Below are 22,828 nucleotides of genomic sequence, written 5' to 3'. Positions count from 1 at the left end.
TCTCTGGGAGGGGAAAAAGGCTCTTGTGACTCCAATCAAACCCCACAAGAAACCCTCAAAATTGCTGACGTGTGAAGAATTCAGCATGCATCTGGAGATCCAAGAGCATCACAGAGCCTGGGGCGGCCCAGGAAGAGACGTGATTCACCAGAGGGGCTGATCCCTCCCTCGCCGCACACATCACCAGGCTGTGGCCTCAGTCCCCACAAGCCAGTGCCGAGAGGAGGGGAGCTGGGAAAAGGCCTCCCTACACCCGGAGCCCGTCTGCCTCTCCTCCCGGACTCCCTGCCGTCCTGGGCTAAGAATAGCACGCGTGCCTGGCCTGTGGGGCTGCCAACTGACAGAGAAAACGAGGAGAAGCCCCGCAAACGCCCAAGGGAAGTCTGGGCAGGCAGGAGAAGGGCTCACTTCTGGGAAGACCCTCCAGTCAGCACACACCCAGATCCTGCGCCCCCTCCAGTCAGCACGTGACCGCCCCCCTTCTCAAGCCCAGGTCAGTCCTGGAACCGGCCGGCCTCTGAGACACTGAGGCAGGCAGCCAGGGCCTCCACGACGAGGCCAGAACACGTGTACCCAGCGCACACCCCAGACCGTCACAGGCCTCGGTCTGGCCAGTCAGAGACCCTGCCGTCAGGATGAACAGCCCCTGGGCCCCGAGCTTCCTGCTTCACTTGCTCATCTCAATGACCACATTTAACAGAGAAACAAGTGAGTAACTGACTCCCTCACCAGATCTCAACATTAAGGCTCTTGCTTATCTTCACCTCAAAAGTTAAGTTCTTTCTCACGGGTATGACTCCTCTGCTGCCCCAGAATCTGCGCTAACCCTGAGGGTGCCCTGATGAGGGCTCCCTCCGCAAAGCCTGGCCCCCTGCCCTATTCAAGTGTAACTGTAGCAACTGCAACGAAGGTAAGGCTTTTCCTAAGTGTAATCGCTGAAACTGGATAATAAAGCTTAAGCCTGGATCCAGCCTTTTCTGCAGGTCCCAAGATATGCCCCAGTTCCGAGGGTATATGGGAACCACGCAACAGCCATGTTCTCACCCAACAGCTAGAGGAGAATGAAGAACTAATAGAACACTGGGATTAGAAATGTCCTCCAAAAATAGGAGTTTCTTTTGTGTGTGACTCGATCCCACGCCCCAGGGGTCAGATGGAGACTAACTGGGAACATCTGTCCAGAACGTCCCCTCCACGCGGCATCGCTAAATGGCCACCGAGGGGGAGGGCTGGCTGGAGCCCCAAACTCACACACCCCAAACCGGTTTGCATTTGTTTACTTTCTTGGATTTGAAAACACATGCTTGGATTTACTCATCATGATGAAGGCCGAGGACAAGGAGAGGAAAACTGAGGTTGGAACCAAGAAGCAAGATGAATAAACAACACCCAAGGGGCCGCGTGGCCGGGCCCCACTCATCACGTACCTCCTGGTTCACAGCAAACCCAATGCTCACTGCCACTGTCGGGAACCTGCAGAGAAGACAGATGGTTTACATGGTGACACACACGGACGCGTGCAAACTCAGGAGCCTCTATATGGCTGGAGGCGCAGAGGACCCTTCTACAGCGTGGCTGGGTTTGTTTTGTCAAAAAGTACCTCCCACAATTTCACTGAGCGCTTCAAGGACAAGCAGGCCGAGCTGACATGTAGGACAGCGACCTTGACAGACAACAGTGCTGGCCGCCGTCAGGACGGACGTGACTCAACAGTGACCACGGAGGACCCGGTGGAGAGTTGTTAATAATCAGCTTTCTGGTTCTCAGAGGCTGAAGGGACGGAGGGGCCTGGCTCCTGCGTCCATCGAGGGGCTGGGTCCAAGACAATCGCGTCCCTCCTGCCGTGACCCCTGGGTGAGCCTCGTGCAGGACAGCAGGCGTGGCCACTGCGTGGAAGGCAGGCGGTGATCTCGCATCCTGCCTGCAGGTTCACAGGTTACGTCTCCAGAACGATTTCTCCTTTATGTGAGGATCGTTAGGGCTTAACGAGTAGGAACAAGGAAGGGCTGCTTCTAACCCAGGAGACTCGGGACCCAGCCTTGCCCAGGCTGCGCCGTCATGTCCCCTGCTGTCTCCATGGGGAGGCTCTTGACACGCCACGGCCGGGCCTGGCTCTGGTTCCCACCCTCAGAAGGCTTTTCCCACTTGCTCTAGTCCCAGTGCTGCTGGACACAAGCAGGACAGGTCCTGTCCGAGGTGCAGTGGCCAGAGGCCCCCAAATGCCTTTAGGCTTCAAGGGTCACCACAGCCCTGGACGGCCCTGGACTGTGTCTGGAGTCTAAGGGTCAGCCTCACAGCTTGTTTCCCAAATGACACTCTCATCCAGGTTCTCTCTCTGGTCCTGGGGTGGACATGTGGCCTTTGTCCATGGTAGGGCTTGGCTCGTTCTGTGCCTACCACCCTCACACAGTGGGACAGGAACAGGAGCCCCACTCAGAGATACACACCCGGAGGGGAGCCCTGTGGTCCCACAGGACTCCCCAGGGGTGTCATGCTCTAGTTAGAGTCTGATAACACTGTTGCTGTCACCAGATGGCTCTGTTCCACCGTCTCTAAAGGACCACCTGTGACGCGCTGAATCACTTTCCACACTTACACATAAATGCTCCATTTGAGGACCCCACACCCCGGCCCCTCTCACTGTAAGGAAGGAAGCGGGCGGCTGGCTCACCTATGGGAGGGGCCCTCCCCACGGGTCCTGCTGGTGGGGGCTGCAGGTCCACAGGCCCCCCAACCGCCGATGGGGACCCAGGATGGGGCAGGAGCCCGGGCCAACCAGCTCTGGGGCTGCACGAGTGTCCTCGTGGGAGGCTTTGACAGCCCCCCACCCCACCCCCCGTCAGCGCTTCTGGGGCTGGGCAGGTCACTGCCATCACATGCCTCTGACCTCCCGAAAACCTGCTGCTCTGGGCTGACATCTGTCCAGATTAGGCCGGCAGCCGGTGGCTCCTCAACCCCCCAGGCCACCATCCATACACGTGCTCCCAAGGCTGCTGGACCAGACACCCTGCGTTATTTACAACCCTGCCCATCTCTCCAGGGGCCTCCTTAAGGGTCCTTCTTAATTCAACCCAACGTTTAAATGTGACAAATGCAATAGTTTTTAAACAAGTGAAGATCTCCTACATGCTCTGAACGTATCTCACAAATGGAAAACTTTATTTTAAAGTATCATGACTTGTAAGTGAGACCACAAATCCGCTAGAGGTTTGCTGACGTGCTGCTTTGGAAAAGCCGGGGTGTGCCTGCGCTCACCTGTGCACGAAGTTGCAGGTACCATCAATGGGGTCAACGATCCAGGTGGGGCTGGGGGTGAGCACACACTTGGCCCCAGCGGCTGCAGCCTCCTCCGCGATGAACCTGCAGTGGACAGAGCTCAGCCTGAGAAAAGGCCAGGAACTTGAGACTCAGCGTTTCGAGCCCCGGCCCCGGAGACCAGCAGGCAGGGTGAGGAGATCTCACCCGGCCTCTCCGGTCAAACAGGGGCAGCGTCCGGGAAAGACCTTCTGCATTTTGCCCTCTCCTAATCTGTCACTTGGTGGGACCCAGATACACAAGGTGACACCTTCTGTTAAAGCACCAGGGGGTGCGGTGGGCCAGGCGGGGGTCCGAGGATGGATGTGGGAAGAGCTGCCGGCGAGAAGCTGAGCTCTGCGCTGACTTGACTCTGCAGGGATAAGGCCGAGAAGAGAGCCAGCCAGGGGCCTGAGGATGCCGGGGGAACAGGCTGCATCACAGCTGACACTCCATCTGTACCCAGCCCAGCCTCCCCGAACCGCAGGTGCTGACATGGCATCCGTCCCGCATGCGGGAGACAGGAGCTGACGTTGCTCCTGGGAGGCCCCACCCACCCTGGGCTCCCCTCTGGACCCCATCCTGCAGGAGTACGCAGGCCACGCACCCCGGTCCCCTGTCCCCGCCCGTCCTCTGTGACGAGTCCTCTGAACACAAGCCCCACCGCAAGGCCGTCCATGCCCTTTTGGGAACCTGAACTAGATGGCAACAAGGCAGAATCCACTTGGTTTGTCTCAGCAACGGGGGCCGCCAGGAGCCAGCCGCCTAGGCCGGAAACCAGGGATGGCTCCCCTACCCCTCCTTCTTGTCCCCCCGCACCATGCTGGCTCATGCTGGAGGGTCCCCCGAAGTGTCTGCATCCCTGCCTCCTGGGAGGAAAGAACAAACTCCACCTAAACCCCCAGGACGCGCCCGACACAGGTTTCCGACCGTCCCCAACAGATCAGGTTCACCTTGTCCTGCCAAGGGCTTCCCACCAGGTCCTCACACGCATGTCTGTCCTAGAGCAAAAGGAGCCCTGACCACAGCACACCTCTACCAAGAAGGAAAAACGAGTGAAAAACAAGAAATGCTTGGTGTCCTACTGCTGGTATTTTGCACACCCCAGTTGTAGTCGTCGGGAAGCTCTTTTTTATTTTTATTTTTTTGCGTTACGCGGGCCTCTCACTGTTGTGGCCTCTCCCATTGCGGAGCACAGGCTCCGGACGCGCAGGCTCAGCGGCCATGGCTCACGGGCCCAGCCGCTCCGTGGCATGTGGGATCTTCCCAGACCGGGGCAGGAACCCGTGTCCCCTGCATCGGCAGGCGGACTCTCAACCACTGCGCCACCAGGGAAGCCCGGGAAGCTCTTTTTAAATAGAATTTAAAAGTTAGAGTTGGGGACTTTCCTGGTGGCACAGTGGTTAAGAATCTGCCTGCCAATACAGGGGACACGGGTTCGAGCCCTGGCCCAGGAAGATCCCACGTGCTGCGGAGCAACTAGGCCCGTGTGCCACAACTACTGAGCCTGTGCTCTAGAGCCCACGAGCCATAACTACTGAGCCTGCGTGCCACAACTACTGGATCCCGTGCGCCTAGTGCCTGTGCTCTGCAACAAGAGAAGCCACTGTAACAACGAAGAGTAGCCCCAGCTTGCCGCAACTAGAGAAAGCCCACGCACAGCAATGAAGACCCAACGCAGCCAAAAATAAATAAATAAAATAAATAAAAATTAAAAAAAAAAAGTTAGCGTTGGCGCCTTAGTCTCACTAGTCACACGGGTCAGAGGCCACCACACTGGACGTGCAGACAGAACACCTCTGTCACCGCAGGAAGCTCTCCAGGCTGGCATGTCACGGTCCTAACACTGTGAAGGTGCCCTTCATTCTGGTGTCACTTCAACTGACACAGTGCCGTCACCTGCACTGTCACTCAGCTGGTCCCCCTCAACTCTGGCAGCATTTCTGTCCCAAAGATTATGAAACTCACGCTCTACGTGCAGAGTCATCCAGACACAGACAAACCACCTGAAGCTTGTCCGTGTACACGACGAGGCCACATCATCATTTTCAGGTTGCTGTTCCCAGCCCGCCCACCGCTGTCCCTGGAAAAACCCACCTGTGAGCAAGCAAAGCACCGGACTGGGGGCAGGGATGAGGAACCTGGAAAATTCGTGTGCGTGGAGAAAGCCTACAGCTGCCCCCAGGAGCTTACAGCCCAGAGGGCAGACCACATGCATCCCGGAAGCTCCTGGCTTTTGTCCCTCCTCCTGCTGGGCAGCCTCCCTGCCATCCTCCCCCCCTGGGAATTTGGATCATTCGGATCATGTGACCCAGGTAGGCGGGTCTAGATGAACAAGGTCGTGGTGACCATCAAGTCAGAGGAGGCTGGGCGGGGTGCGGCCAGGCAGGGTGACTCCCCGACCGCTAACCCGGCAGAAACAAGGGGGCGATCCTATGCCGCAATTAGCTCTGAGGTTTTCTGAGTCAAAGACGTAAGGTATTAAATCCGTCTTCAGTGCTTTCTGCAGCTACGTGATTTTCCTGCAACAGTTTGTGATTATGTTCTTAAAGAAAGGGGGCCATACCCGAAACACACACACATGAGGACAAAGTCCCAGGCTTGAACTGGGCACAAGGTCCAGGAAGCAGTGAGAATACGTCACTAAGGTCAAGAATAGAAATGACTCACAACAAAGATGATCCCAGGAACCTGGGAGGAATGTGGAATCTTCTTCCTTTTCTAACCTGATTTTAAGCGAGAAGCTGGTACCTACTAGGGGGGTTGGCAGGAGTCGCTGGGGTCCTGGAGGAGGAGGAGGGGCCGACAGCTCAGACAGCTGGACCACAGCCTGCGGCTGGCCGTCAGTCCATCAGCAAATGTGTGTACGCGGTCTCTGGGTTCCTGGAGCAGCCCCCATGATGCATCTGCAGACACAGCTTTTGTCCTGTGGGGCATTTCTGGTGGGAGTCACTCCAAGCAGCCACTCCAAGGCCTGGCCTTTCTGGGCGTCGACTGTTCAGGCCGAGGGCACCCTCCTCTGGACCACAAGCCCAGGCGGGGGGAGCACTGGTCACCTCCCCACTTGCCTCGTGCCCGTGGGTGGCCCTGGGGGCAGGGCCTCAGACATGTTCACTCTTCTAAGGCACCAGAATACCTCCCCAGCCTGTGGACCCTGATTTTCTCCGTGTGGGAAGGTAATTCCTGCAGAGGCTGGGGTACATGGACTCAGATGGCGTGTGAGAGAGTAACAGACACCTCAACAAGAGCGCTGGACCGTCCACAAAAAACCCACAATGTAAACAGAAAAAACACATGTGACTGAGCATGGGGCCATTTCATAGGCCTATCGAATGTACAGAGGAAAAGAGCACCAGGCACAAGGTTCAGAGCCTAGAAACAAGTTAGGCCAATACGTTCTGCTTTATTACTTCTTACTAAGAGTCGTAACAAACCCTCCTTATGATTTTGATGGCCAGGAGCACCCAGGCCTTCTTTTTGGCCAGTCTGTTGACTCTGTGACAAGGTCAGGGTCACCTTCAGTCCACTAGGGAGCCAGCTAATGTCCCCGGCCTCATCGCTCAGGCTTCGGCCCAGGCTCTGCTGCCCGAGGACACAGCGTGAAATGCAGCGGGGAGACAATGCAGGCAGGCATTCAGGTGGTGGTGGCCAGGAACGCCTTATCCCCGAGTGCACGCACCCCACAGGGCACAGGGGCCGGTCAGCACAACAGTGCGGCCACGTCCCACCAGGGGCCCAGCCCGGGCAGAGGCGAGAGAGCACCAGCCGTCCTCCTCCCCCGGCCTGTGCCTCCCGGACAAGGAGACGCGGACAGGCTTAGCGATGCTACTGCATGTCTTCAAAGTCGCCCCACTTGGATCTCACTTGGGAGCACAGCTGGAACAGGTTTCGGCACCCACAGAGGCGGCCCGGACGCAGACTGAGCTCATGCCTTCGGCGCCAACACAGTGTTTCGGGAACGTGGCACTGACCTGGTTCCTTGTGTTACCTCCTCCGCGCGGCAGTGTCAGTGCTGGGTGACACTGTGGTCAGATTCCCATCCCTGGGGGTGGAGCAACTGCCCAGCTGAGGGCAGAAGCGAGTGCAGTTTCTGTCCACACCCATCTCCCAGGCTTTGGATTTCACCAGTGAGTAAAATAAAATAGCAAAACCAGGGAGCCCACAGTCAGGTTGTTTCTTATTTTATCAAAGTCAAAACAGCTACATTCTATCTTGTCTTTTAATTTTTTTTTTTTTTTTGGCTGCGTTTGGTCTTTGTTGCTGCTCATGGGCTTTCTCTAGTTGTGGCGAGTGGGGGCTACTCTTCGTTGCAGTGTGTGGGCTTCTCATTGCGGTGGCTTCTCTTGTTGTGGAGCATGGGCTCTAGGGTGCGCAGGCTTCAGTAGTTGTGGCACACAGGCTCAGTAGTTGTGGCTCGCGGGCTCTAGAGCACAGGCTCAGTAGTTGTGGCGCACGGGCTTAGTTGCTCCGCGGCATGTGGGATCTTCCCGGACCAGGGATTGAACCCGTGTCCCTTGCGTTGCAGGCGGATTCTTTAACCACTGCACCACCAGGGAAGTCCCATGCAATCTATCTTTAATACTGTTTTGTGAAAGACTAAAAATGAGGAAGAGCATAAGTTCAGACTTCTTAAGAAAGGGTGACAGCCTTATACCAACTTGTTGTTTAAGGGATATATTTAAATACTCTGAATGCAGAAAAATAACAATATACTATTTTATCTTATAATATGCATGCAACTTTTTTCCTCATCACAAGTTTCTCAATTTGTCTCTGATCTAAAATACAATTAAATGTCCCCAAATTCTGGTACTTTCTTTTAAATCTTAATCATTGGGAAAAAAAACAAACCTGACTTAGGTATGCTGAAAAATGATTTCACCTATCTGAATTTTCTAGGCAACAGAGCAGAGAGTAGCATCCTGGCTTTGCTCTCAGAGCCAAGAGGGGAGAGGGAGCAGAGCTAGGCTGACATGGGCAGCCAGTCCCTGCCTCGCAGCCTGCAGCTTGGGGACCGCTGCCTCTTGTTAGGGGTTGGGGGGTACCTGCACTGCCCAGGGCTTTGTCAGGTGGGCTGGCAGGCACAGTTGGAGAGGCTCCAGGGGGCCTGACACCCACCTGGGGTGGGGACTGCTGCTCTGGGCGGACCCAGACAGTCTTCCTGAGGGGCTTCGGAGCCTGAGGCCCCCCGTGTGACACACTGTCTTCTGTCCTGTGATACTTGTCAAGGAGTGTGTAAATTCACACTGTGCAAACAGACACCAGGCCCCATATCGACACAACAGTGCATCCAAAGCACCAGCAACCGGCCAGCACTTTCAGGATTTGGTCTGTCAGAGTGATCTGACTGCAAAGCACCAGGAGGCCTGGGACCACCACCACGCAGACCCCTGCAGTGACCAGAGCCTTTACCTGGACCCTGGACCCCAGGGCCCCACAGTCCAGCTGCCTCACTGCTGCTGGAGCCACCAGACGATACAGGGACAGAAAGAGCTCCTGAGCCAGAACCAGTGGTGGTTCCTGAGCCGTCACCTCTCAGGGAATCCAACTGCCTTGAACACGGCGGGGCCAGGGGCACTGACTCTGCCAGCCAGCCCCGCCCACCCTGCCCTGCGTCTGCAGCCACGTCTGCGTGGACCTGTGTGGCTCAAACCCATGCTGTTCAAAGGTCAGCTCTGATTCTTTGGACGCTACCATTTAATTTAGATTTTTGAAAGTTAAGAAATCATAAACAGTGCAGAGCCTGTAACCATTATAATAGATGCTAGGGTCCTGACTTTATGCCAAACAAGGAAAAAGGGAGAGACGCTGAAACACAAGGGCTGCCGTCAACACGCCTGCACACACACACGCACACATATACAGGTGATGCGGGTTAGAAGGAAGGAGCGGGGAGAAGGTGCGAGTGTGTACGGCCTGTCCCCTACCCCCCAGTCACTCGCAGGGCGTCACGCGGCAGGAGGGAGCCCCTCACTGGTCCACATGGACGTGGGGCCGGACAGACATGTCGTCTACACCTGGGAATCCAGCGATTGGGCTCCAGGGTGAGCAGCTCCCTAAGGAAGGAAAGGGACACTTGTGCCCAAGGAGCCCCCTCCCTGAGCTCAGAGCGTCTGCCCCTGGGGCTCTGGGCCCCCTTGGAACTAGACACACAGCGCTGGGCAAATGCTGGCCTTTTTCAAGGAAAAGATTAATTGTTGCATCGGATTCTCCACACAGTGACCCAAAAGGTCAGGGACACCTGCTCTGGAGGGGGGTGGCCCTGAGGGCTTGGTGTGGGCTTGGCAGGAGGGGCGGGCGGCCCTGGGGACGGCCACACGCGGGGATGCGTCCTGGGAAAGTCCGCGTGGCCCTGGGCTGACAGGGCACAGCAGAGGGGACTCCCTGCCAGGATCCGCGGTGGGGCGGGGCGTGGGGGGACACGCGGCCGGGGGCGGGAGTCAGCGAGGCCCCAGCGCACCCACCTGTGGGAGGGAAAGCGCTGCTGCAGCTCCTGCAGGATCAGAGCCTCCACCATGTGATCTGTTTCTGTCACCAGGTCCGCGGCCGATGTTTTTGTTGAGACACGTTTTTCCTCAGAAAGGGCTTTCCTGATGATCTGCAATGAAAGTCGGGAGGTGGGTGATGCTGGCCAGCACCCCCTACGCTGGGGGCGGTCCTGCACCAGAGCTGGGCCCCCTCCCCCACCGCGGAGGGTGGCGCCCGGCTCTCTGTGGGGCTCCTGGGAACCTTCACTTCCGCCTACTCTTCTCGCGAGAAAGGCAGTCATGGGTGGAACAGTCTTTCTTTGGAGGAAAGAAACGCGGTTCTAAGGACGTGAAGCTTCAGCCACGGAGCCCCATGGAGCCCCCGAGCTTGAACTCGGGAGATTTCAGTGTAGGAACCGCTTCTCCTCATTCACTTTACCCGTCACACGAACGTGCCCCTGGATCGGGAGCCCAAACGGTCCAGCCGAAACCAAACCCGGGAAAGTGAAAACGCATGCAGAGAACTGGAAGGCAGGCCCTGGCCTCACGCCCCGGGGGCTGGGTGCATCAGGTCACAGGACCGAGTGGTTTGGTCTCCCAGGAGCTGCCAGCGCTTCGCCTACACCCGGGACGGAGGGCTGAGCTCCAGGGCCTCCCTGGGGGCCCACACAGGAAGTCGTTGAGGGTATTAATCAGGAAACAGCCCCACTGCAGCTAGGGCCTATCCTGTCATCTCTGCCCGAGTCACAGCTCGAGTCCCCAACCACGGTGACATCAGGACCCTGAAGCGACCTCTGACCTCTCCTCCAAGACCCGCTGCACCCAGGGTCCCTCACCTCCTTCCATGGACCCCCTCGCTCAGCCGCCACCTGACATCCACACCGCCAACCCCGTGATACTTACTCTTCAACCTTAGGTGGGTGTATCCCATGCCCTGTACACACATATCGTGTACACACATGCCATGTACATACATGCCTTGTACACATGCCCTGCACCCACATGCCGTGTACACACATGCCCTGTACCCACCTGCCCTGTACCCAGATGCCGTGTACACACATGCCCTGTACCCACACACCATGTACACACATACCCTATACCCATATCCCATGTACCCACATGCCCTGTACCCACATGCCGTGTACACACATGCCCTGTACCCACATCCCATGTACTCACATGCTGTGTACACACATGCCCTGTACACATACCCTGCACCCACATCCCATGTACCCATTCGCTGAAGAGGAGGAGGCCAGGAAGACGCCTCCAGGAAGCCTGCAGATAGGGGTGCTCACGCAGGATTTCACAGAATAAGCAGGACCCCCTAGACAGGGGCGGTCCTCATCCCAGCACCAAGCCCAGACAGTTGTTTGGTTTTCCGAGCTTGGTTGCAAAGATAACAGATTGGTTGTAATGGTTTCTAACAGAAAACCTGGCTTGCTCTCTGCTCCCTGCTGCGCGCCTGGTGTCTAGGGTCATGCCCGGCACACAGCCGAGGCGCAAAACCCTTCAAGTCACCAGTACATTATACCTCAGGCTGCTTAAACAGACTCAACACCGTTTTTTCCAGCCGGACCTCATGCGCTTGTGGAACACTGACCCCTTGATCTGTCTTGTTTCGCCTCTTGTTGCCCTCGAAGCCCATCACCCTCTGGCTTCCATCCTGTCCTGCCTCCTGGCCCCCCCCCCGCCCCCCGCACGTCCACTCCCTGCAGTGCAGCCAGAAGGGCTCGCTAAGCCTGGGCCCGCATAAAGCACCTAATGGCCCCATCTCCCCGAGGATGAAGTCACCCCCGACGTAGCTCACAGTGGCCTCCGTGGGCTGGCCTGGAGCAGACACAGCTGGACACAAGTAGCTGGCCCTCTCCCTTCTAGGAAAAAAGCCCAAGGTTAGCAGGGCACCAAGCCACATGGCAGCCCGCATCGCAGCCTCCTGTGCAGGCAGGTGTGCCCTGGGACCAAGGTCGGCCCCGAGGACGCGAGGGGAAGCGATGCGTGTGACTCCCAAGTCACGTTCTCAAAGGGCCATTGTTGGCACGGCACTTCCTCCTGCCCTTCCACTCCCTCTGCTGTGACTTGGGCGTGGTCGCCGGGGTCAGATCAGCGGGGTCAGAGCAGTGGCGGGAAGGGACGGGCCCCTGGGTGACTCGGGAAGCAAAGCCTGCCTCCCAGACTCTAACTGGACTTGGGAGGGGTGGGGAGAAAGGACCCCCTGCCTCTGTCCCCGACTCTAAAGGAGCCAGCCCATCGGCCCACCTCTGCGCCCCCGCATACCCTGCCCCTCCTGCTGCACCGAACCGTCACTCACCCTCCCGCCCCCTTCCCACTGGACGCCAGGTTCCTCTGGCCCCAGCACTCCTCCTTTGTGACTGGGATGTCACCTCCCCGCAGAGCCGGCGCTCACCCTGCAAGTTCGCTCCTGGCTCCTGGGTTAGGACCCTCGTCTGCCCTGTGTCTGAACCCACCCCCCAGGGGGGCTCTGCAGCCTGACACATGGTGAGGTCTCAGAGGACACCTGCTGGGTGCACACGGGGTCAGGTAACTAAGTCGGGCAAGTGTTCTCATGAAGCCTCATCTGAGCGTCCTGGCCTCTCCATCCTCTGGATCCAATGGAGAGGAGACATGCCCAGGGGCAGTGGGGGAGTCCTGATGTCATCTGGGCTCCTTCCCAGGGGAGCCAGACCCCCAGCCACAGATCACGCAAAGGACGGAAATTACGGATCCAGGAGGAGGATGCTAGAGCGTGTTCTTTTATAAGGATTTCTTTTCCGTTTCTATTAGTGTTTATTATGGCTGTGTGATGATCCTTTCCTTGTGGGCCTGTGTCCCTCAGCGCAGGGCAGGCCACACCCGCATTCCCAGCCACCTGCAGTGCTGCCATGGCCGGCCCTCTTCACCAGCTGCTGCTCCTTCCGGCCTTGGACGCCTGGGAGGGACCTGCAGACCATTCCCGACTCCTCCCTCTCATCCGGTTGCACTCCCAGATATTTAGATCCCATTTCTGAATTATCGTCCCAGACTACACTGCCCTTCAGATGAGCCAGCCATCCTGGCCCCAGACACTCTCCCGTCCACTCCTCTGAAGGCCCATCCATCCATATGAGGGGGCCAGGGCCTCAAAACACTTAATGCCTTACGACAAAACCCCCCAAACCTACCACATACACAATGTACAAATCTCAGTACTAGGTTAAGAAAAGTTCAATTCAGACAATTTCCCACACTGAGAGGAAAGGTGGGGATAGTGTCTTGTTTTGTTTTTGTTTTTTTTTTTGCTGTATGCAGGCCTCTCACTGTTGTGGCCTCTCCCGTTGTGGAGCACAGGCTCCGGACGCGCAGGCTCAGCGACCACGGCTCACGAGCCTAGCCGCTCCGTGGCATGTGGGATCTTCCCGGACCGGGGCACGAACCCGTGTCCCCTGCTTCGGCAGGCGGACTCTCAACCACTGCGCCACCAGGGAAGCCCAGTGTCTTGTTTTTAAACAAATCATTATGAGACTCAATCAGCCCTGCCTTTTAACCACAGTCGCATCCTCAGGGGAAAGGCCTGTGGGGTTCCGGGTGAGTTACCTGCTAAAACCCTTTACCACAACTGTTTTCTCTCAGTCTTGGGATTTTAAATATTCTCATTTTGCCAGCAATAAGTTAGTGTGGCTGTTTTTTAATTAATGTTTTTCAGCTACTCACTAACTAAGCCTGCACTTCATAGACCTCCTGGCCTGGATCTCTCCCTCAAAATAACATTCTGTTAATGTTTAATATATAAAATATGGGACTTAAGTCACTGAAACCTGAATTTCAAACCCCATCAGCTCCAGCGTCTGAGGTGTCATTCAGAGACACGTCCAAATGCCTCTTTCTTGTCTGTGAACCATCTCGGTTGTATGCTACTGTCCCCAAGTCGACCATACGATTATCACCCATCCCTATGGTGCAACGTGTGTGAGCTCGAGGACCCATGGAATGCACACGGAGAACTCTGCAGAAGTGGGGTTTCAACAGGCAACATCTTTCCCCTGCAGATGTGGGCCTGGCGGTACTACCACGTTTCAGGTTTCAGACTTATGAATGTGATGTGATGGTTAATCTTATGTGTCAACTTGACTGGGCCGTGGGGTACCAAAATACTGCGTTGAATGTTATTCTGGGTGTCTCTGCAAGGACGTTTTTGGATGAGATGAACATATTAATCAGTAAAGCAGATTGCCCTTTGGAATGTGGGTGGGCCTGGCCCCATCAGCTGAAGGCCAGAACAGACAGAAAACACAAACCCTTCTCTGCGTTAGAGAGCTCTCCATAGACTGTCCCTGGACCCTCAGCCCATGTGTGCCAGTGGGGCTGCTGCTCCAACTGCCAGTTGCTATCTCACAAGTTCCATCTTGGCTGAGGCTTCAAATGTGGGTGAAAGTGTTACAAATGTCATCATGGGTGACCCCACTCTGCGGAAGCTTGGGGCACGGGTGCAGGTGGGGCTGACAAGGCCAGGACTGACAGTGGAAATGGTGAGGTCACCAGCTGCCCTCTCCAGCCTCAGCCAGGATAGCAGGGGGACCTCCACCTCCACGTCCCGCCAGGTTGCCATCTCCCAGAGGAAATGCCGGTAGCTCGACATGGGATCCGCCTACGGAGAGCCCAGGGCAGACAAGCCTGCTTGTCCCCGTCCCGGGCGGGACCCAGCCTGAGACATCAGCCCAGGCTGACTGACGGCTCCCAAACTGGCGCCTCCACCCTCAGCCTCTCACGTGAACTCTCCACCCATAGGCCCCCACGTAGAGATTCACCGGCATTTCAAGGTCAACAGCTCACAGCTCGTGGAACACAGGACCTGACCTCCACCTCCAAACCTGCTCCCCCTACAGTTCCTGCAAATTCACTGGACAGTTCTTCAGACCCGAACCCTGCAGGCACCCCTGGCTCCTCTCACACCCGCTTCTGATCTGGCAGGAAACCTGGCAGCTCTGCCTTCGAAATACATTTGTTTACCACCTTCTTCACCACCCCCAGTCAGATCCACTCTCATCCTTCACTCGGTCCATCGGAGATCTGGTTCTGCCCCACCCCCTGTGGCGTTGCAGCCTCACCCCCACCCCAGCAGCAGCCAGGGTGTCTCCCCATCACCCTGCAGGGCTCCACATGGGACTCTACCCCGAACCTCAATCGCACTCAGAGTAAGGTTAAAGTTCTTTCCAGAGTTACTCAAATAGTTGTTGTGTGAATGAATACATTTCTAACCTGTTTTAGCACCACCATTTTAAAAACAGAGGCCAGTAAACACATAAAAAGGCACTTAAGTTCATTATTCATACAGGACATGCAAATTAAAACCACCGCAAAACACCACCTCAAACTGGTCACAAGGGCTAAAATGGAAAGACAGACAATACCAAGTGTCGTCTGAGAGATGAGGCAACAGGAAACCTCACCTCCTGCTGGGGAATCATGAATCCCTGCATCCGCCTTGGAAAACCACCTGGCAGAATTTCATACACGATGACACAGCAATTTCACTCCTATTGTTAATCTAACCCCAGCAGAAATGCATATGGAGGTAATCAAAAGACACATGCGAGAGTGCTGAATGAGCAACATTATGCCTAATAATTCCAAACTGGACATCATCCAGAGTTTCTTCAAGAGTTGAATGAATAAACTGTCATATAGTCACGTAACAAAATACTACATACAGCAGTGTTTCTCAAAGTGCCATCCCCAGCCGGACAGCATCAGCTGGGGTTTTGGTGGAAGTGCTCATTCTCGGCCCCAATCCAGACCCGGTGAGTAGGAACCCTGTGGTGGACGCAGCCTGCTGCGGAGGCCCTCCAGGTGCTTCTGATGCACATGAAGGTGTGAGGACCACATGTCCCCAGCAGCGAGACCCATGAGTGTCTATACCAAGGAGATCATCAAAAATTCTGTTGGGAAGTCAGAAGATGGCTGTTGGTAGGTGTGTAGAAAACTAAGCTAAAAAAATATGTTTTTTTGACCTTAAGGAAAACACAAGCTGCATAAGAAAGAAAAGAATATGTAATACAACCATGCTACCCAGCTTGACCGTGTGCTACATGTGGTCATAGCACGTGAGCACAGGCACCAATGGAACCAACAGGTAACGCAGCCACAGGACATAACAGTGTCTAATGCGGATGATGCAAAAAAAGAGCTACTATTTAGAAAACGGGTGTAACTACCAGAAAACTGAAAACAGTGAGTTCTGGGGAAAAGGATGAGGATGACACGGGACAGGACACTGCTGGTTCCATGACAGTCCCTTCAGCAGTATTTCACTTTTTAAACTCCCTGTGTGAATAACTGATAAAAATAAAATCACAAATCAAGACAACACCTGTGGGGACTTCCCTGGTGGTGCAGTGGTTAAGAGTACACCTGCCAATGCAGGGGACATGGGTTCAAGCCCTGGTCTGGGAAGATCCCACATGCTGTGGAGCAACTAAGCCCGTGCGCCACAACTACTGAGCCTGTGCTCTAAAGACTGCAAGCCACAAACTACTGAGCTCCTGTGCTGCAACTACTGAGCCCATGTGCTGCAACTACTGAAGCCCGTGCACCTAGAGCTTGTGCTCCCCAACGAGAAGCCATCACAATGAGAAGCCCACTCACCACAAGGAAGAGTAGCCCATGCTGGCCGCAACTAGGGAGAAAGCCCATGCACAGCAATGAAGACCCAATGCAGCCACACACACAAAAACAGAAACAAACAAACAAAAACACCTGTGGCAATGCAAGCCAGACAAATAGGGATGTTGGGTCAGAGCCCCCGCTGTGCCCCTCTGCTCTGGGCAGTTGGAGGTGGACATAGGGCATTCCCTCAGAGCACACTGGAAATTCTTCCCTGTCTGACAACTAATATGTAAAATAAAACTGACAGGATTCTCAAATTTGATGGCAATCCTAAACATTTATATGACCCTACCAATAACAAGTTTGAAGCCTAATTAAACTTTTCTAAACCATAGTAATCAATTTCAATGAGCCATCCTACAGGAAAGCCTGAATTTACCTTTCTAGTCTCTCCATAGAAAGTACTACAAAATCGTTGTCATTCAAAGATGTAAAGAGTATAAAGCCAAAAATGGGAAAAGAGTATTACAGAAGATTGAGAAGCAGTTAAAAAATTATTCTTATGTATTTTGTTATATTTGTTAGCATCTTAAAATTTATGCTGTTATGATCTTTCTTATTCTAAATAAACTTTTATATCTAATTTTGAATTTGTAATTTTGTATTTTTTTTCTTAAAGAGGTCCTGTAAATTGTCTAAACTTCAGGTTCAAGAAAACCTGGATCTATCCCTGCAGGACAACTTAAAAAGCATAGTTTTCTAAGACACTTTTTTTTTTTTTTTTTTTGCGGTACGCGGGCCTCTCACCGCTGTGGCCTCTCCCGTTGCAGAGCACAGGCTCCGGACGCGCAGGCTCAGCGGCCACGGCTCACGGGCCCAGCCGCTCTGTGGCATGTGGGATCTTCCCAGACCAGGGCACGAACCCGTGTCCCCTGCATCGGCAGGCAGACTCTCAACCACTGCACCACCAGGGAAGCCCTAAAATACTTTTGCTCACACATCACCTAAAAGATGATAAATACCCATTTCGATGAATATCACTCTGTGTACTCGTGGTGGTGATGGTGTGGGGCTGACGTCACCCCCTTCCCCAAAGCCCAACAGCCAGGGAGGGGCTTCTGCAGTGGTACGGTGGTTGGGACTGGAAGGGATGCTTCTCAGGGGCACCACAGGGATGAGTGGTGGAGAGACAAGGAAGGAGGGGTCTGGGAGGCCTCTCAGGATGCGGCAGAGGGGAGGTGGCAGCAAATCGTCCAGGGCTGCCCTGAACCAATGTCTGAAACATGGACGACAGACATTGTCTCCTGGGAGGGAGGGCAGTCCCTCTGAATGTAGAGAACCCAGACTCAGTGGAGCACACAGAGCTGTCTCGGGAGTAGCAGACTTAATAAAACAGCAGAACGTGAGAGGGTGGGCACGTTGGGCCACAAGGCCACAGAACCTGTACCAAATGTGCCTCTGGCTAAGGAGGACTCCCAAGAGTCACCACTAACCACCCTTCATGCCTCTTGGGCTACAGGCCAGGTTTTCTCCAATCAGCACCTTGTTACTGTCAGAACATTACTAAGACAGTCTGTTCCTCTTTACACGGGTTAGGATGACCCTGTGTGGCTTCTGTCCCTCCCAGCCACAGACAATTCGGCCACTCTCCCCGCCACTGCCTGGCAGGCAGGAAGCCTCAGCATAATGCCCAGGAGGGAGGGAGCCCTGAGTGCTGGGCCCCCTGATCAGACTTCCAATGGCAGAATCCTTATTGCATCCTTCTCCCACTGTCAAAAAAAGCTTTTTCTGTTGTTCTTGGCAAGTTGCAAAAGCAGAAGCTATCTCTTAAATGAGTTGAAGTTCCCAGGACCCTTAGAACGGTGCCTGCTATATTGCAAGTTCTGTGTAAGCATTTGTAAATTTGTTTAAAAAAAGGGGGGGGGTTTCAAAAACCCTTCTGTTTCCTCAAGGATCTAAATTTGAAAAACCACAGAAACCTGTAACAACTCACCAGGGTTTACACAGTGGTGTCTGAATTCTAAACTGGCTTCTTCTCACAGCTGAAAGAAGAAAAGTTGTATGGCGGAACCTGAAAGTTACCAAATATCCTGAGGACGCTCACTCTGGAGAGGAAGTGAGGGTCTCGGGAGGGGGGAGGTCAAGCGCGCCACTCACACAGTGGACCGGCTTTCCAGGAAGAACGTTTGCCCTGAAGCCATGAGCTCCATCAATGCAGCAGGTAAGGCTGGGGTCCTCCTTTTCCCCAAGGATCAAGTCTCACAGAGGGAGGGTCCACTAGTGTTGAAAGTTAACTTTTAGGGGACCAAGGGACCGCACTGTGACTGTTCACGTTAAGGACTCACTTCAAATGCAGGACTGGCGACAGCCTGACTTTAGCCCGTGGGGCACTTTCAGACCGAAAAGGAACTGCCGCTGGGAACAGAAAATCCGTCTGCGGGCAGGGCTCCTCCTCTGTCCACCCTCCCGCTCCGCTCGCAGGAACGCAGACGAGCGCCTTGACGCGCGAGCAGGGAGCGAGTGGTTCCTGCGCCCTGCCTCCCCCCGCGCCCCCCATTCGCCGCCGCACGTGGCCTGAGGAACCCCAGGCATGAAGCACCGAGGAAATGGGGGAACAAAACACACAGGAAAGTGCGAAGAGAGGGGCTGCCCTCTGAAGCTTTCTTCAGCTCCGCTGCTTGACCGTCACCCTTCCGGTGCGGGTAGCAGTTCCTCCAAACGCAGAGTGGAACCCTCTAGACTCCGGATGCGCGAGGACAGGCTGTCCGCCCGACCTCCACGCGTAGGGGTTCTAACCCGGGGCAACCGCACCGTGTCCCGCCCACTGGGTCAAATCCGAGGCAGTCCGCGCGCCCTGACCCGCCCGCTCCCGCCAGGCCGCCCTGCGCCCCGAGCCCGGCCCGCGCCTCCGGGCCGCGGGATCCAGGGCGCCCGTCCCGGCGCAGGCGTGGCAGGTGCACAGTGTGCGGTAGGCTGCGCGGACCTCCTCCGCGGCTCGCGCCCCCAGGTCCCGGCCCGGCCCTCTGGGTCTCCGTCCGCCCAACGCCCTGCGTCCGCTCTGCCCCAAGTCCGAGTGCGCCTGCCGTGCGCCCGGGGCCGCGCTCACCTGTCCAGCCCGCAGCGCCAGCTGCGCCGCTGCCTCGAAGCACTCCTCCCACGGGCCCCCGGCCTGCGCCGCCCCGTCCTCGCTGCTCGGCTTCATCGCGGCCTGCGGGCCCGCCGGTGCCTCCCGCCGCTCCGCGCCTGGGCCGCGCTCGCCCGCCCGTGAGGACTTGCGAGGGACCGGGAGCTGGCGGGGAGCGGACCTGGAGCTGCCCCTGGCCCTGGAGCAGCGCCCAGCGTCCCGTCCCGCCCCTCGCCCCTCCCTGACCCGCCCTCCTGCGCAAACCCCGCCCCGCGCCGAGCCCCGCTCCTTTCCTCCCTGGGTCCCTCTCCCTGCGCCACCGGCGATGAGCCCCGCCCCCACAGTGCCGGGCCCCGCCTCTCCGACTCCCCGCTGAAGCTGGGTCCAGCTTGTGGGAAGCTGAGGGCCGCGTGGCGGGAGAGGGGCCCGGCTCGGACCCTCGCGGAGCTCAGAGCCTTTCCCGAGGGTGTGGCCGCGAGCGAGGAGCGTACCCCGCGCGGACCCGGCCGGGCAGCACCTTGGGCGCCGCTGGCCGCGGGTACCGCTCACCGCGAGTACCGGGCGGCGGTCCTCCTGCAGTCGGAGCTCAGGAGCTCAGGAGCTGCCCGGCCCGCCCTGTAACAAGTGCTGACCGCTTTCACCCCGACGGGACCCTGTTCACACTGTCAGCCTTCGTCTGTGCCCGCCGTGCGTTGGACACCTGGTAGAGAGGCTTTAGGTGTAGGAACGAGAGACTGGTGGAAATACAAACAACAAGGAGGAATCAGGAAACGGAGTGTGTTAGGGTCGCCCGGCCACCTCGCCCTACACGTGGGGAAACTGGCGGAGAATTGCCCGCTCCGCCCGGCCACACTGGGGCAGCCGAGGGCAGGCTCCGCTCCATCTTTCTTGTTCATATTTTTCATGATTGTCAAATAGGGAGTTGGTTTCCGAAAATACTTAAGACTGCGCTTCGGATGCTTCATTTTAAAATTAAGTGTATTCAGTTGCTGATCCTCATGGCAGGTTTTCATTAGAGATTACTCCCAGCACAAAGCAAAATTAGGAAGTTAGGACATTTCTCTTTGGCCTCTTCTCAGCTACCCTTTCTGAACACACCCCCACTCCCAACCCCGGCCCGGAGCAACCTGGGGCTCAGATAAACTCACATGGAGTCCAGCCTATCACACATCTAGAGAAAAAGACCGTAACTTCCTTGCCTAACTTCCAAAAATCTTAAGGCAGAATCATGTGGTTTTAACTAGTGTGAAGTTTGGTGCCCCCAGGTTTCCTAAGTACTTTAAGTATTGGCCTCATTCCTTCCTTGCTGTGTGCATTTGAGCAAGTTACAAATAACCTCTTTTGACTCAGTTTCCTCAACTGTAAAATATTTTTGGTAAGTATTATACGGGTTAACATACATGTGCTTGGTACTTCTTGTTTTTTTTTTAATTTCATTGAAGTATAGTTGATTTACAGTGTTGTGTACAGCAAAGTGACTCAGCTATACATATATAGTCTTTTCCATTATGGTTTACCACAGGATATTGAATATAGTTCCCTGTGCTATACAGTAAAACCTTGTTTATCCATTCTATATAAAATAGTTTGCATCTGCTAACTCCAAACTCCCAGTTCTTCCCTCCCCCAGCCCCCTCCCCATTGGCAACCACAAGTCTGTTCTCTATGTCTGTGAGTCTGTTTCTGTTTTGTAGATATGATCATTTGTGTCATATTTTAGATTCCACATATAAGTGATATCACATGGTATTTGTCTTTCTCTTTCTGACTTACTTCACTTAGTATGATCATCTCTAGGTCCATCCATGTAGCTGAAAATGGCATTATTTCATTCTCTTTTATGACTGAGTAATATTCCATTGTACATATGTACCACATCTTCTTTATCCATTCCTCTGTTGATGGACACTTAGGTTGTTTCCATGGCTTGGCTGTTGTGAATATTTGGCACCTCTTATTAAAGACTTGTTCACCAATGTACCCTAAGGTGATCACCATACTGCTTAGCTATAATGGGTGCTTAATAAATATGCTAATCATTGAATACTGAAATCAGCCTTTTCTAATGGATTATCCAAGTTTCCCGTGCTTTAATGGTGATTCGCTGTGGAAACGTGAAATGCTCCTTCACCATCATGCCCTGTATGCCAGTCTGCTCGCTGCCTCTTCCAGGGGCCCTGGGGAACCACAGTAACTTCGGTAGCCCCTAGAGTACCGGGCTCCGCCCTGGAAAACGATTTCCTAACTGCCCCTTCCCACCCCCACCTGAGGGTGCAGCCTAGGTGGATGCTCTGGTTATCAGGAGGTGGCATGCAAGGTGCCCAAGCTGGGCCAAAGGCGGGGGTGCGGTGAGAGGTGGGAGGGCATTCAGGAGAGACTGTCTCCTTTATGCCTCCCCCTCTGTCCTTATTAATCTGGGAGTCCCTTCCCTCCTGTCTTTTCTGGGACAAAGCAAAGTCTAAATAAATAAAATGTCCAAGTTTTCTTTTCTTCTACCTACTTCTCTACCTCCCCAAGTTACTTTGATCTTATTTCCCAGGGCCACGACGGCTGGTTTGGACATTTGATGAGTTTGTTGTTTGTTTCATCTCATCTGAATCCCAGTATGATGTCTGGCCATTCTTAACCTCAGGTGGGCCCCCACACCCCCCACAACCCCCGTCATCTGGATCCACCCTCCTCCACGCTGACCGTGTGCCGAGACGCACGAGACGATCCTAGTGGATGGAGGCCAGGGAAACTGTCAAACATCCCCCAGTGCAGAGGACAACTCTCCCCCCGCCACACACACCAGAGCAAAAGATTGTTCAGCGCAAAAGGATAATAACCCTGGGGTTGAGAAATCATGTCCTACTTTAACTTTATTCCGAGGAGTCTGGCTCCAGGTCAAAATTACATGTGTGATTTTTCAGACCTGACCATAGGCAACTACAGAGTTTTACCTGGCAGGTCTCACAGGGGTGGGGTCTGCCCTCCCTGCACTGGACTTGGGACTCGGCCAGCGTGCTGCCATTTTCTGGAGGGAGTTCAGCCCAAGACTCAGAAGCCTCCCCAGCCGTGCTTTTGGGCACATCTGTGAGCCCGGCCCAGGCACCTCCATCCCCTTTCTCAGGGTCTCTGCCAAGACCACCTTGTCTGGGGGCCTTGAAGACCTTGCCTCTCCTCTGACTCAGAATCAGTAATTTTCCACTCCTAGGCCTCCCCAGGCCCCTCCCAGGCCCCTAGGTCCCGGCAACTCCCCAACTGGCTGCAGACCTAGACACATTATGCAATTATTTGCTTTTCTTTGTCTTTGAATCTAGTAGGCACTTGCTTTTAGAACTGAACGAACAGAAGCATGTGTCAGTTTTGAGCTGAC

General features: G+C 55.1%; 1 protein-coding gene across 1 annotated transcript in view; it reads right to left on the bottom strand.

Annotated features, from left to right (window-relative positions):
• IMPA2 (inositol monophosphatase 2) overlaps window positions 1-19,672 on the bottom strand; it is a 28,067-nt gene extending 8,395 nt beyond the window's left edge. The window contains exons 1-4 of the mRNA XM_033439456.2: window positions 19,453-19,672; window positions 9,759-9,892; window positions 3,256-3,360; window positions 1,428-1,473 (exon numbers count right to left, since the gene is read on the bottom strand). Of these exons, the coding sequence (XP_033295347.1) occupies window positions 1,428-1,473; window positions 3,256-3,360; window positions 9,759-9,892; window positions 19,453-19,548 (381 nt within the window). The 5' untranslated portion in view covers window positions 19,549-19,672. The remainder of the gene's footprint in view (window positions 1-1,427; window positions 1,474-3,255; window positions 3,361-9,758; window positions 9,893-19,452) is intronic.
• Between the last annotated feature and the right edge of the window lie 3,156 nt (window positions 19,673-22,828).

This window comes from Orcinus orca, chromosome 15 (assembly GCF_937001465.1).
Source record: "Orcinus orca chromosome 15, mOrcOrc1.1, whole genome shotgun sequence".
Classification (NCBI taxonomy): Eukaryota; Metazoa; Chordata; class Mammalia; order Artiodactyla; family Delphinidae; genus Orcinus; species Orcinus orca.
Note: the sequence above shows the minus strand (reverse complement) of the source record. Positions and strands in the feature narration are given on the sequence as shown.